The 14634-nt window shown below is 46.2% G+C and overlaps 1 protein-coding gene across 10 annotated transcripts in view; it reads left to right on the top strand.

Annotated features, from left to right (window-relative positions):
• Positions 1 to 14634, top strand: part of magi2a (membrane associated guanylate kinase, WW and PDZ domain containing 2a) — a 170930-nt gene that overhangs the window by 144640 nt on the left and 11656 nt on the right. For 6 of the 10 annotated variants that reach the window (XM_068586014.1, XM_068586013.1, XM_068586018.1 and 3 more), the window contains exons 11-18: positions 2093 to 2124; positions 5338 to 5548; positions 7820 to 7861; positions 7960 to 8075; positions 8391 to 8583; positions 11033 to 11293; positions 12384 to 12569; positions 14080 to 14308. In XM_068586014.1, coding sequence (XP_068442115.1) covers positions 2093 to 2124; positions 5338 to 5548; positions 7820 to 7861; positions 7960 to 8075; positions 8391 to 8583; positions 11033 to 11293; positions 12384 to 12569; positions 14080 to 14308 — 1270 coding nt within the window. The remainder of the gene's footprint in view (positions 1 to 2092; positions 2125 to 5337; positions 5549 to 7819; positions 7862 to 7959; positions 8076 to 8390; positions 8584 to 11032; positions 11294 to 12383; positions 12570 to 14079; positions 14309 to 14634) is intronic. The other 4 variants (XM_068586015.1, XM_068586023.1, XM_068586017.1 and 1 more) reach the window with 3 other exon arrangements.

The raw sequence follows: 14634 nt of genomic DNA, 5'->3' as shown, positions 1-14634 counted from the left end.
GTGTACAGTGGAGCTGACAAGTCTGCTTAGCGGGTGAGTCTCGGGGCTTTCAGCACCGCGGACAGCTCCTATCACTCTCTCTCTCTCTCTTTCTCACGCTCTCTCGTAGTCTCTCGCCCCCCTCTACCTTCTCAACTTTCAGCCACGGGGCACTCTGACACCCACGTCTAAATAAATGTCCGGTACGCCTGAGCGGACAGCGACTCTACTACCCCCGAGGATCGCCTCCTTTTTGTCAGCTCAGGTTGTGTCACCTAGTGGGCTGCTCTCTCTCTCTCTCTCTCTCTCTCTCTCTCTCTCTCTCTCTCTCTCTCTCTCTCTCGCGTTGCTTTTATTTGCCGGCTGTGTCCTTCGCACCGACTCAGATATTCTGACGTCGGTGCTTTTGGACAGAAAGCCTTTTCATTGATTGACCTTCTTTGGGTTTAAAAAAAAAAAAAGTCCCAAAATCCTCTCTGTTCCCTCGCTTTTCAGAATGAATGTCCTTTTGAGTTTCAGACGTTCAGCCTGCTCAATAAATATGAATCTTGTTGGGTTTATTCCGACTGAGAGAGGCTGACAGTCGGACAAAATATTTCTGAATTTCTTTGTGTCGCTTTTGTTGTGTGTTTTTTTTTTTTTTTAAACGTTGCCCTCGTTCCACTGGCGGCTTCAGTGGGACGAATGTTTTTTTGACTGGTGCCATTGGAGCCTCGCCAGGGCCGACAATGGGAAGGCTGGCGCATAATTCAAGCGGTCACCCCATAATTCAATCCTCCCCCATTTGCATCCAAGAAGGGAGGCGGGAAGAAGAGGAATTGAATCAGGAAGATGGAGTGTGAGCCTCATTTTTTGTTGGTTTATGTTCCTTTATATTTGACTTATAGAAACGGCGCCGGATGCTTCATTACTTTGTTCGTGTCGCGTACAGCTGCTGCTGTTTCGCTCCGTGCTGACGTCTGGCTGCTTGAGCACACGTTGTAAACGGCAACAAAAAAAAGTGTCGTGCCTTTTTTTTAAAAGGTCAAAGCCAGATGAATGGGAAAGTCATAGGAGTATGCGTGCCCTTTACCTCGCTGAGCTGTATTACAACCCCAAACCACTTTATTTGTGAGGTACAGTGGTCCTGGACAAGTGAAAGCATTCTCTAAATCCCGCTGCCTTTTCTTTGACACGGCCGAGGCCCCTGACAGGATAGGGTAGATCCGCAAATGCCTCTTTTGGTAACAGTGAGAATAAAACCAGTTCTTGTGGGAGCTGATGGACGATGGGACTTTGGTTGAAATCGATTTTTTTTAAGTTGCACACGGGGAAAAAGGAAAGAACGGATCATTTTTAAAGCAGCTTTGAGTGTATTAGGACGAGATCATGAGTGTTTTTGTACTATTTTTGCTGTTTTAGTTCAGTTTAGTTCTCATTGTTTCAACATTTTCAACGAAAACTCTCTGCACATCAGTTTAGGATGATGTCAAATTGTTTCTCATGCAGTATTATTTTTGCATTGTACATGCAAATGTTGGTAAATAACTGGGGATGTGATCATCTTTAAACGGTCAGTACATTCGCAGCTTCTTTCTGTAACGCCCAAGTGACCACATAATCCGTTAAATATCGTGATTTTCATTCCCTAAAATCCCGAGAACAGAAAATATATTCACACAAAAATAATCCCAACGCCTGTTGGAAAAGATGAATTCATCGCTGCCTTTTAAAACCATGAGCTCATATCATTTATACCACCTGTTTAATCAAGTCCATCAGTTCGATATCTCCTCATACTGTGTCATCATGCTCCTTTCAATAGTCTGAGTTTATTCTTTACAGCTTCATAATTATTTGTGGCCTCGTAGATATCTATTTGCCGCCTCCTGCTTTTTGCTTTTCTTTGTCCTTTCCACCTTTCACAAACACTTTTTTTATGTCCCGCTCTTATTTTCCATTTTGTTTATGTGTAATTCTGTTGATCGTGTTCTTTCCTCTCATTTTAATAACCTCATAAACCCCTTGGAATTGGCTTTCGCTGCTGAAGTTAATACAACCCGTCTCATGATCTGTTTTCCTCCATCGTTTTTCAGTCTAAAGCATTTTTTTTTTTGTTCTCTCAACATTGCAGGTCACTATTCACCCTGGAAGACCCCTAAGCAGGTAACACGCACCAGCCTTCAAAACCCGGACTGTCCCCATTTCTGCTTTTTAAACCATTAATATACAGTTTCTACTTCAGTGCCAGCCGCTGCCGTGTGCACACTGTAGGACTGTTTATTGTACACGTCTGTGAGATCAATCCCTCCCTCGCTGCACTAACTCCACTGATGAGTCACTACGTGTCCGTGGCTAGCCCTCGATACTCGGCCCTTCTTCATTGCCACGGGACAAGAAAAGGTCAAGTGGCCTGCTCATAACATAACTTGTCTCTTGATCCCCTGCAAGTCGGAGCTCATTCACAGCCTGAGCGGCGCCTTCGGGGTTCTCCACACTGAGCGCCTTGGAAATACGCGACGGCCAAAGTGCTGCGAGGCCTCCTTTTCAAACTGCTTTAACATGGCAAACGTGCATTCATCCCTCTTTCATCTTATATTTGTGACATTTGCAATATTGTTTTTGCACTTTCCCAAACCCTACACTCGCTCCCTAATCATTTATCTTTCTCCTCGCCTTCATTTCCTTCTGTCACATCATGCAAAAAAAAAACTCTTCTGCTGCCTCGTCCACAATAACATTCGGCTTTGGTATCACCAAAAAAACAACTCCATCCAACTCTTCACTCTGTCTTCATGTGTAATTTGCCTCGCTCGCTCGCCTGCATGCGAGTGCCATATCTTCCTTTGTCTCTCTCTGTGTGTGTGTGTGTGTGTGTGTGTGTGTATGTATGTGTGTGTGTGTGTAATCCATTTCATGCCTGGGCCGTCCTCCCCCGGCGCTGCTCTGACCAGACTCTGACCCCCGGTCTCATGTTGTCCTCGATCCAGATCACGACTAACACTCAAACGCAGGAAACGTCCGTCGTGTAGCTCCTCCCAACCGCCTCCAATCCGGATTAAATCCATATCCTCCGTTTACCGCAGAACAATTGAAATTCTGAGCGCCGAGGAAAAAGAAAACGTCTCAAAGTAGCAGCGCTCTCTCTCCTCTCTCTCTCTCTCTCTCTCTCTCTCTCTCTCTCTCTCTCTCTCTCTCTCTCTTTCCTTCCTCCTTGTTCATTCATTGGCCGCCCCACCTCTCCCCCGGCTGCTGAACCATCCGCACACCGGAGTTCACTCTCAGTTTAATTGGGTATCATTTGTTACACGAAGACTTCTGCAGCTCTGGGAATGAAATATGGAAGAATTTGACTAATAAGGGAACGGGGAATTGCCTAATTGTCACGTCGACCTACAGTCGAGCTCGAGCTGCAGAGCTTTATTGAGATCTGTCTGTCGTGCCCGGTCCTGTACGTAACCGCTGCGTAATCGGAGCTCGTGCAGGTGCGTGTTATTGGTTCAATGACGCTGTCGCATAAAGGAGGCTCCGCCCCCCGTGCCCTCTGTTCATCTGACCGTTGCAGCCCGTGTGCATGCTTCAGCAGTCTTCATCAAACAGACAAAAGGAGGGGAGAGAAAGCGAAAAGAGAGATCAGGATGCAGTTGTCTAATCTCGGCTTTAACAAGCCCCCCCCCCCCCCCTCCTGCCCTGTGCAGACGTGCTGCACATCAATAGCAGACGGTAGTGAAACCACAAAGAGTGGAAACACTCTTGATTCCGCTCCGGCGCCTTTTTATGAAGCCGATATTTATTCTCGGTACATCTTGAACCAGATGCCCCAGTAATTCTCGATTATTAAAGCGTGCCGCGTAGCAGCCGGCCTCCAACAACAAAGCTCGCCGCCGCTCGCTCGCTCGCCCCGGATCCGTCTCCTCGCGCTTTCCGACACGTCGACGTGTCATCTCGGCTATCTGCTCGGTGTCGTGCTGTGATTCGGGCGGCCCGACTTATCTGACACATCAAGGCCGACACTCTTGACTGACTGGTGTTGTCAAAACTGTCGGCGTCGCCTCAAACACCCGACTGCGCGTTTCTAAATGTGTCTGTGGATGAAACTTATGTAAATGAGGTGTTATATACTATGCGCTAGGCCGGCAGTGCACTGGCCAATCCTCATCATCCACGAACGCCGCTCCAGACTGAAGGCCATGTTTCTGTCTGTGTCGTCCTTCTGTTTGTCTTCCTCTCCATTCACTCAAACACTTTGCAGTTAAATTAGCGGCTGGAGTTGTTTTTGCTTGTTAACGACTAACCTCACTAACGTTAACCGTCCGGCCTCCCGTCTGTCTACCATGATTTGATCGTTCACTAAGCCCCTCCTCCCAACGGATACCGTCCAATCGTAGCTTCGACCTGTCAAGCTTTGGGCCTCAAAGTTAAAAGAGTCAAAATGTTGGTAAACTTTGTGTTTATTGGCCGTAACGTAAGAATAAAAAACAATATTTAAGAACTGGCTTTGCTAATCGAGCATTATTTAAAGGGCAAGGACTTGTTTTTAGCTCACTAAATAATTATAATAACCTTGTGTATAGAGCAGCTTTAAAAACAAAGTTTACAAAGTACTCTACAGAGAAGCAAAGCATAGTCGATAAAAAAAAAAATCAACTTTTTTTTTTCATTGCCTTTTTTTGTTGACTTGAAAAAAGGCAAATTTTTTTATTTTTATTTTTTGATCTTAATTTTTTTTTTGTGTGTGACGGAAATGGGTCCCATAGTTTAGCAATGCCAATATTAAAGCATAAATCTACTATAACACTCTGTTGCTTGTCCAAGTAAGTTAGTTTTCTTTAATGAGCATCCAAAACCATCAAAGGATTTTGTTGAGATGAAATATTGTTCTGTAACTCCAGGGATAACTGGCTGCATCCATCTTGTGTGGATCATCCGCAGCTGAGGGTGGTGATTAATTATTATATTTTGCCTGGGAGCTTTAGCCTCAATTATTTAGCAGTTTATCATGTATGTCGCCTCGTGTGCATATTTAAGATCCTTTTTTTTTATAAAAGACTAATCGAGAAAGATTCACATTTTTTTGACGCAGTAGCTCATTGAATCGGGAGCAAGCGGGCTGATAAAATCTACTCGGAGAGAGTCGCCATTTCTGCCAAATCTCTTGCAAGTGAGTGATGAATCTGCTGTGTGTGCTGCGCGAGAGAGCAGGAGGCTTGACAGGACGGTACTCGAGAGTGGTGGGGGTTAGCGAACGGTCCAAAGTCTTTACGTGTCTCACGGTTATTACCGAAAAACCATTGTCACGAGTGAGAGGGGCGGGTGGGGAGAGGGGGGAGGTGGTCGTGGTGAAATATTGCCTCCTCATGCCGCTGCTGTGCTTTGCAGGTGCTGGAGCAGTGGGAGTCCCAGCAGCAGGGCCAGTGCAGCCCCGCACAGACCAGCCTGTCAGCCCCAGTTATCCCCCACAACGCCCCCTTCCCAAGCCTCCACCTCCACAGGGCCTCGGTCCCAGACTCGGCCTCCGAGGCCTCGGCCCTGGCTAAACCAGACCCCTATGACCTTTATGAGAAGTCCAGGGCTATCTATGAGAGTAGGCGTAAGTACCGGAGCTGATCCTGCAGGTGTAGCGTCGCAAAAGCTCGTGGGATGGGAAGGTGGAGTCGTGAAAATGCATTTATCTTTTTCCTCACAAACGCAGATTCTTTGGTGCTACAAAAACTTGCTCCAATGAGCTGGATTCTTTCCATCAAACCCAATCATCAGATATTAGCATCTGTTAGCATCTGCAGATGCTAATTCCTCAGCCGTTAACGGAGACGTGCTCATGAATAAACACTCCATACAGCAGCTGATTTCTTTAGGACATGATGCTTTCGGTTGCCAGCATTATTCCCATCTACGGACTTGTAAAATGTGGAGAAAAGTCTTTTTTTTTTCTTATCAGGATATCATCGGTATGCATCATAAAAACTCTTCACGGCCCGTGGGAATTTTAGGGAGTAGAAACTATATGTTTTTTTTATGGGAGTATGCGTATCCAGAGCTGTAGCGAGGATTTCAGATGAAATATAGAAACACTGAGGTCGTGAGTTCAAGTCTCCACAGCCCACCAACAAACTTTTACGTTATTTTTGTCAATTTAACTCAATACATCGTCTCTAGATTGTATCTCCCAACATTGCATGACATAACCTTCACACAGGTTGACAAAAAAAAACATTAAATTACAAAGAAAATGACATTAGTGTCCAATGGTGGTGAAGTTTGAGTCTAGAAATACTGGAATTACCTGATTAAATACTGAGCACATGTAAGCTTTGCATTGATTTAATAGTTTATAGTGTATAAAACCTCTAAATCCACACACAATGCAGTGGCTACTGCGTGCACACTCTGTCAAGGCTGATTCGTCGTCGTGAAATATAATTACAAGTATGATTGAAGTCTTGTTTCGCGTGCAGGAGTCGCACTTTCTTTGCACCTTTCTTGTCGTCTTTGAAGGAGGCCGCTGACATGAAAGAGTAAAAAGTTTTCCTCCGACAGGACTGGTGTTCATTCTTCTGAGAGGCACCTGTTATTCAAGAGGACGTGGCTGTCAGAAAGTCTCCTTTTTCAAAGCTCTTTGTCTTCCTGTCGCTCTCCCATCTCCCCCGCCGTGGCTGTACCGTGATCAGTGTGACATTCGCGGTTGTCTTCATCTCGATGAAAAGGTCAAGGGGGGTCGAGTCTGGTGAGGCTCAGCCGGGGGAATAGACGCAGACAGATTTCAGGGATGCTCTATTCGCCCCTCTGTCGCTGGTGTGGGTGGGAGCTTTTATTTGGGCTGCATCACAACCTCATGCTACCGGGTTAGCCTCATTTAGCTTCATTTGAATGGACCGGTTGAATGTCAGCGTTTATGTAACAGGTTGGGGTCATGTAGACTACAACAAATACATAAAATATCAAGTGTTAGAGGTTTTTTTCAAGTGGAACTACTTTCCACTGAAGAAATAGTCCCTTTAAGACTCATCACAGTGTTATCTCTGTGGATCATTCAGAATAACAGAATTACCGATTTTTGAAATAACTGTGGCTATTGTAGGTGGCAGAATTGCTCGAGACACACACACACACACACACACACACACACGCGCGCGCGTAGCGGTGATGTCGGACCTTTTATCTCATACGTGGTACCATAAGTAGAGCAAAACATCGTCAATAAATATACAAGCTATGAGCGAGAAAGGACAAGAAATCCTTTAAAGTGCGGAGAGGAAAATAAAAACCGTCTACAAATCTTGACGATGGAGCAAACTGCTGTATGTCTGGTGGTTTTAAAATGGTGACATGAGCTCAGAGATGCTTTTAAATGGACCTTGAGGTGAGATCATTTATTTTTGGGGCCTTTTTTTAGAAAAAACAATTAGTGTGAGACTCATTTGAGGTGATTTCTGACGCCGTTCGCCTCGTTGCTCTGCTGCAGAACCGCGTCCCAGCAGAGCGCTCGGTGCGATTAAAACAGCTACGATTCAGAGTCAATTTCTCATTTTACAGCCACTTGTCTGCAATCAAGTTCATTTTTTGCAGATCACGGCGTCGTGTGAAGCCCACTGATTGCAGATCAGCGCTCGCCTCCCCCCACCTCACTCTGTAAATAAGAGATGGGTGCATTACACGCCGTAAGCACTTCCCGACTTTTATGGATGACGCTGAAATTCCGCGGTGACATTAATGCTGAGGCAGCGCCTTTCTGCCTTGTTCTCGCCTTTTATGGGAGAATGTGTTTGCTGTCTGTGTGTGTGTGTTTGTGGGTGTCTGTGTATGTACAATAGTCGTGCCTTTTTTGTGTGTTTATGGGTGCTTTCTACGTCTTTTTCTCTAGAGCCTGGCCAACCGAGGACAGTTTTTCCCGTGGACTCCTCAGGTAGAGCTCTGCAGGGACTGCTCACACATAACCTGAATGCAATATAAGGCGATTTTTATTTTATTTTTTTAATGGCGCCTGTGGTCTTGTTGCTTCAGGAGCCGAGTACCAGGACATGGAGGTGCACCTGCGCAGACAGAAGTCCGGCTTCGGCTTCCGGGTGCTGGGCGGGGACGAGGCGGGGCAGCCTGTGAGTCCGGAGGCGCGTGAGAAGGCTCGTATGGCGATGGGCGTGGAACCCTGTCATTTTCTCCTCTCTAACCACCGCTACACACACACTGTGTACACACCTAACCCCCTGACCTCTGACCCCCTGAGAGAGTGCTGGCTCTGGCTGCTTTCATGTGTTTTTGCTGTCTGTTGAAGTAACAAAACACAACATTTCGATATATAGTTGAGCTATTTTTTGTGTCACTATAACCACCGATTTAACACCCACTGCACGTGACACTCACAGACTAGACAAGCATCCAAAGCCATCCGGCGCTCCACTCCCTGTATGTAACGGTCTGTCGCATGTTAAAAACAGATATTGATCGGGGCGATCATCGAGAAGAGTCCGGCGGACCTCGACGGGCGCCTGCGGCCCGGCGACGAGCTGCTGTTTGTGGACGGGATCCCGGTGGTGGGGAAGCCGCACCGATACGTCATTGACTTGATGCACGGGGCGGCGCGCAACGGCCAGGTGAACCTGGTCATCAGGAGGAGGGTGCAGGGAGCAGGTGAGCAAACGGGAAGGAAGAAGCTGACCCTTAAATGTACTTCCTTAACCCTCGAGCACGGACGTCGGGCGATTTCAACCCGCGCGATTGTGGTTACGTCATCTTGGTTATGTCTTATTGGATGTGGGCGTGTCTTATTGGAGGTGGGCGTGTCTTATTGGATGTGGGCGTGTCTTATTGGAGGTGGGCGTGTCTTATTGAAGGTGGGTGTGTCTTATTGAAGGTGGGTGTGTCTTATTGAAGGTGGGCATGTCTTATTGAAGGTGGGTGTGTCTTATTGAAGGTGGGCATGTCTTATTGAAGGTGGGTGTGTCTTATTGAAGGTGGGCGTGTCTTATTGAAGGTGGGTGTGTCTTATTGAAGGTGGGCATGTCTTATTGAAGGTGGGTGTGTCTTATTGAAGGTGGGTGTGTCTTTTTGAAGGAGGGTGTGTCCTATTAAAGCTGTTTTTGATCTCTGGATTAATTTAAATAGTTTGTGACGATTTTATTGGTTGGATTCTTTTCTGTCACACCTCGTAGCTTACCACAGGTTCACCATAGTATTCGAAATACCGCGAGACATATTGACTTTTCTCTTTCTATTCTATACTTTCTTTATCGTCAACAAATGCCATTTTGGGTGGACGTTTTAAAGGACCATCCTTGCACAGAATAGCTGGAGGGTAGTGGTTTGTGAATTGATCTCGGAGGCTTACCGCTCACTCCGTCCTCTCTTCCATTGAATTCCTCTCTTCCTTCCTTCTCTCTCTCTCCCTTCCCCGTTCGCCGCCACCGCTCTCGTCCTGTAATGATTCAGGAAACGGCATTTAATCAGTCAGAAAACTGAAGCACTAATCTCTCTGAGTAATTACACCCGAGCTTCCTTCCTCCACCCCCCCCCCACCCAAAAAAAAAAAAAAACACATTAGCCCACTCTTGTTCTTACACACACCGGTGCTCTCTGCTCCTCATTCAAGTTTCTTTGTATTGCAGCCAGGAGACTGGGTTTGGCACTTCCTCCTGTGAACTCCGGCCTCCCTTGTTCTCATTATTACTGCCTCCACACACACACACACACACACACACACACACACACACACACACACTCTTCTCACCAATCCACTTCTTCCCACTCCATTCCTCCCTCTCTGTCAATTTCTTCTCACCAAAGGCTACTGTCTGACTCACGCCTGGCCTCTTCGGCGGCCCTTTACTTCCATCCTAATTGTCTGACTCCCACTGGCGCTTTGCGAGGTGTGAGACGGCGCTCTCTGCTCCGTCCGCCCAGACTCCCGTCTGCACCCGCCAAACCCGCAATTTACACAATTCCCTCTTTTCTTTTTGACTGTTTTTCACCTCTTAAAATAACTATCTGGGCACTTGTTGGTGAATAAGCGCGAACACGACGTGTACCTTTTTTTTTTTTTTACAGTGACAAAACCTCGCTGTGGCTTTGCATCAGGTGAGCCGAAAGTAACAGTTTGGATTCACATCACTGTTTAACTAGAGGAAAACCGCCGCGCTGCTCCTCAGTGAGCCATCAAAACAACAACAGCGGAGGGTTTGATTGCTCCGTATGCCAGAATGCATACGCACAAAACAAAAAGCAAGAGGTGCTAAAAGCTGCTTTTTTTCCTGCTCTGGCTGGATTGACGCAATGCTGCATTTTAATGATGCGTTTCCCCAACATTGTGACAGTTGCTTCTGCTTTTGTGTTTTTGTTTCTCCGTCTTCGGTTTGATTTCCTGATTCTTCACAAGGAAAAGATTCAGCTCCAGCTTGTGAGGTTGCATCAGGAGACGAGAGTAGACTGTAAAATTAATTGTTTTTGCACACGCAGAATCATCCTTAGATTCTTCCAAAGCAATTATGCATCACATGGGGAAGTTTATAATTCAGTGTTGGGAATCTTAAAGTGCCTTTGTGTATAAATACATCAAGTGATTGACAGGCTGCTTTTGATGGAGATTTTTACATAAAAACATGTCATAATTTGATCAAATTCAACACAGTGTTTCATTTAAGTACATTTTAAACTTTTAAAAGAAAACGAATATCAAAGAAAAGTCAAAAATATGAATATGGATTTGTGCCACAGTACTTTTTTCTCGCGGCCTCTCTGATGAATCTCGTGACCCTTTTTTCAGTCTCGACCCCTATGTTGAGAACCACTGGACTAAACTAAATAACTGCATAACAAGTGGTTTAAAACCAGCTACAACAGTACACTTTAATAAACGTATGTCTAAGAATAACAGGGGGCATTTCTCTGTCTACTTGGTACTTAAATACTTTGTATTTTGATTGTATAACGTTATAGCAGTATTTTCACATTGTTGTATTGGTACTTGTGTGTTGGGACTGTCCGAGGTTGTCGAGCGTGTGAAGGGACTGAACTCTCCGTTGTGGTTTTTAAATGCTTCTTTACGTCTTTGTGTGACTACTCGGCTCTCTGCCGCCCCCTGCAGGCGACTCCTGTCCGGAGAACGGCCGCAGCCCGGGCTCCGTCTCCACGCAGCACAGCTCCCCACGCAGCGACTTCACGTACGCCAACAGCACCGGCGCGGCCCAGGCCCCCAACGCCGCCGCCGCCGCCGCTGCAGACAGGCCGTCGGCCTCCAACACACAACCCAGTGACGTCATCATCAATCGGAAGGAGAGCGAAGGCTTCGGCTTTGTTATCATCAGCTCGCTCAACAGGCCCGAGGCCGCCGCCGCCGCCGCCAACAGTGAGTCCGGGGAATCGTTTTAGTGCCGCTTTTTTTCATCACGCCGCTAAGTAGATGCTTCATCATCAGCCATCGTCTACTCTGCAAAGCAAGTGCTTCAAGTGCTAAACCCCTCGTGAAAGCTCTCAGACGCATATAAACCACCGTGTAAACGCAGGATTCACACTTAGAGATGAAGCTAACTAGGACCATAAAGAACTCTTTGTCGTTGTTGTGCCTATATATATATATATATATATATATATATATATATATATATATATATATATATATATATATATATATATATATATATATGAGAGCACAATACAAGATGGCTAGCATCCACATCTGGGTTAGAGTCTCAAATTCAGCGAAGAGTACAACAAGTACATTTAGAGGCAGAAAAAAGTTCTCAATCTATCGTAAATAACAGGCAACAGAAATGTCAATGGAAGAGGGGAGATGCTCGTGGGCCGCATGCAGATCCAGTTCCACAGTAAAAAAACGAAAAATATACCTAATATACCCTAATAAAACCCTAATATTTCAAGGGTTCCATCGAGAACCCACACAGGGTTCCTGCTGAGCCTCGTAAAGGATGATGTTCAAGGTTCATAATTCCAGTTCATGGCTCTATTAACGATCCTTGCAAAACTTCTTCTTTCCAAAAATCATTTCTGGGAGGAAAAGGCTTCTTAATGGAATATTAATGGAACGTTTTCTTCCCAAAAAAGGGTTCTTCAGAAGCAGATGGTTCTAAAACCTTCTTCCTCTGAGTGTAGATGGTGTCAAGATCCTTAAGTAGAAGAGGTCATGGCTCGATATAAAAAAAAGAAGCACCTCTCACTCCATCTCCTCAATTATACATGCCCTCCCACTGCACGTCAGTCACACACACATCGCCGCTACGCTGCCGAGAGAACCAGTGCATCGCCCACACAAAAAGCTGGATGCCTTACGTAAGCCCGGGGTGAATAGCAGAATCAGAGAGACAGAGACATATTCAGTCAGCCAGTGAGCGAGCACAGAGAGGCGTAATCCTCCAATCTGCTGCCGAGCGCGTCTTTTTTTACCCGCGGCGTGCTGCGTTTTTGTGAATCCCCAACAGCTGTGCCCCACAAAATCGGGCGCATCATCGAGGGCAGCCCGGCCGACCGCTGCGGGAAGCTGAAGGTGGGGGACAGGATCCTGGCGGTGAACAGCCAGTCCATCGTCAACATGCCGCACGCCGACATCGTCAAGCTGATCAAGGACGCGGGCCTCAGCGTCACCCTGAGGATCATACCGCAGGAAGGTGAGCGAGCACGTGGTGTGTCTCACACACACACACACAGACACACACACACACACACACACGTGGACATGATAGACGAGGACTTGGAACGGCGATACTTTTGGCGAGACTCTTGATTTATGGCGGTACTTGATTTTGCTCCATTAAATCAAAGTTTTAATATGAGTTTTGCTCAATGTGATTCTTTCTTTTTGATTAATTGTCACATTCATGAGTGGTGTTCCTGTCTGAGAATTATCTGAATGACTTTCACTATGTATTAAAAGATGCAGAATGGTTATTGATAATAACGGTTAGCTTTTGTCTACTTTTCTAGGTGTTCTTCTTCATGGACTTTTATCTAGAGCGACATTAAAGATACCCATATGGAGTTTTTTACTAGTAGTAGTGGAGCGGGCTTCTGTTTTGTTGGTTATCGCAGTAGTGCAATTTACATTTTGATGAACGCTCAGAGGATTATTATCACCCAATCCGCAGCTCCCCGCGGCTTTATGGAGCTTTTTATTGAGTTTCAGCTCATTGTTAACTTTACTCTTTTGGCTCACACTCTCCCAGCGCCGTTTTTGTCCACAGTGGGCAACTGTTTCTGTTAAAAAAGCTGTAAATATTCACTATCCTCTACCTGCTGCGACAGACACATTTACTGACTAGCTGGTGGCCATAGTGGAGCATTTATAGGCTAAAGAGACAGATATTAGTCGTTTAGTTTGATAGAAACATGACGGCTTTGTGTCTGCCGGATATCAACTTCACAAACTGATTGCCGTAGTTTGTACGTAGGAATTGAAAATAGCCATCGTGACATTAACTATTGCTTTGTGCACGACCTTTTTCAGCCTTTCCAGCTCGGCATTTTGGCCGGAGCCGTGTTGTTTTTTGGCCGACGCCATCTTGTTTTTTGCACACAAGAGGGTGGAGCTAAAACTGAATGCTGAATAATCCATTTGTATCCCGATTAAAATGTTAAAACGTACCTTTCATGAGCTGAAAACACACTGTGAAAGGGTTAAAGACAAAAACACACACGACTCTCAGACCTGACGAACACCATGGCGACCTGTCAATCAAAAAGTAGCCCCGCCCTGTAGCATACTCTGCTTTATGCTCTATTTTACTTTAAATTGAAGCATAATTTGCTAAATGAACTTCATGCTGCAATAAAGAAGACGTGAAACTAGCGATTGAGACCATAAACCTCACGTTTACAATGTTTACTAAGGTAATAAATCAAGACAGAAGTGGAGCCACTTTCTCATAGACTTCCCAAAGGAGGCGCCCCCTGCTGGCTATCAGAAAGAATTCAATGAGCTCAGCATTGGCTTCAGCTCTCGTCCCGGGGGTTTCCGTGGTCGGTGATGCTTTAATGTTTTGTTCAGAGGTCGCTGGCTGCCCCCAAGTGGCCGAAAAGTTAATTCAAACAGCTTCACGCTTTAATAAAAGTCAGTTACTTGTGAAGGGAAGCTTGAAAGTGCACGTCGTGATTCGATTTGTACTTCTTTTTGATTCCCAGAGATCAGTAATCCCTCATCGGCCCCCACCTCGGAGAAGCAGAGCCCCAGCATGGCGCAGCAGCACAGCCCGAAGACCCAGCCGAGCGCCGCCGCCGCCGCCTCGCAGCCCGGCCCGGCGGTCACAGAGCCCATCCTCCCTTCTCTCAGCCAGCCCGGTGCCATGCCTCACCAGAGCCCCGTGACCCAGCTGCCCGCCCCGCCGCCTCAGACCTACGCCCACGAGAGCAGGTAACGCACGCCGCTCACAAGCTCGCACTGAACGCTGCACGTCTGCAGCTGTCTTGATTCACTGCTGCAGTGAAGAGTTTTTATAGATAAAACCTCTCTATGTGTCTCTGGAGGCGAACCCTGTTCCTCTGAGAGCACAGCGATGAGTGAAGCGCCTACGTTTGTCCCCATTCCCTCTACCTTTTCTTCATTTTTACTATCTATTGTCATAGTTTCTTTCCCCTCACATCTATCTCCTCTTCATATCTCACGCTCTCGGCTTGTTGTATAACATCACTTAACTCTTATGGACCGCTAAATTATTTACATAAATTGCGTCTTCGTAG

Source organism: Clinocottus analis, unplaced genomic scaffold (assembly GCF_023055335.1).
Source record: "Clinocottus analis isolate CAN_PGR_092001 unplaced genomic scaffold, fCliAna1.0.p SCAF_20, whole genome shotgun sequence".
Classification (NCBI taxonomy): domain Eukaryota; kingdom Metazoa; phylum Chordata; class Actinopteri; order Perciformes; family Cottidae; genus Clinocottus; species Clinocottus analis.
Note: the sequence above shows the minus strand (reverse complement) of the source record. Positions and strands in the feature narration are given on the sequence as shown.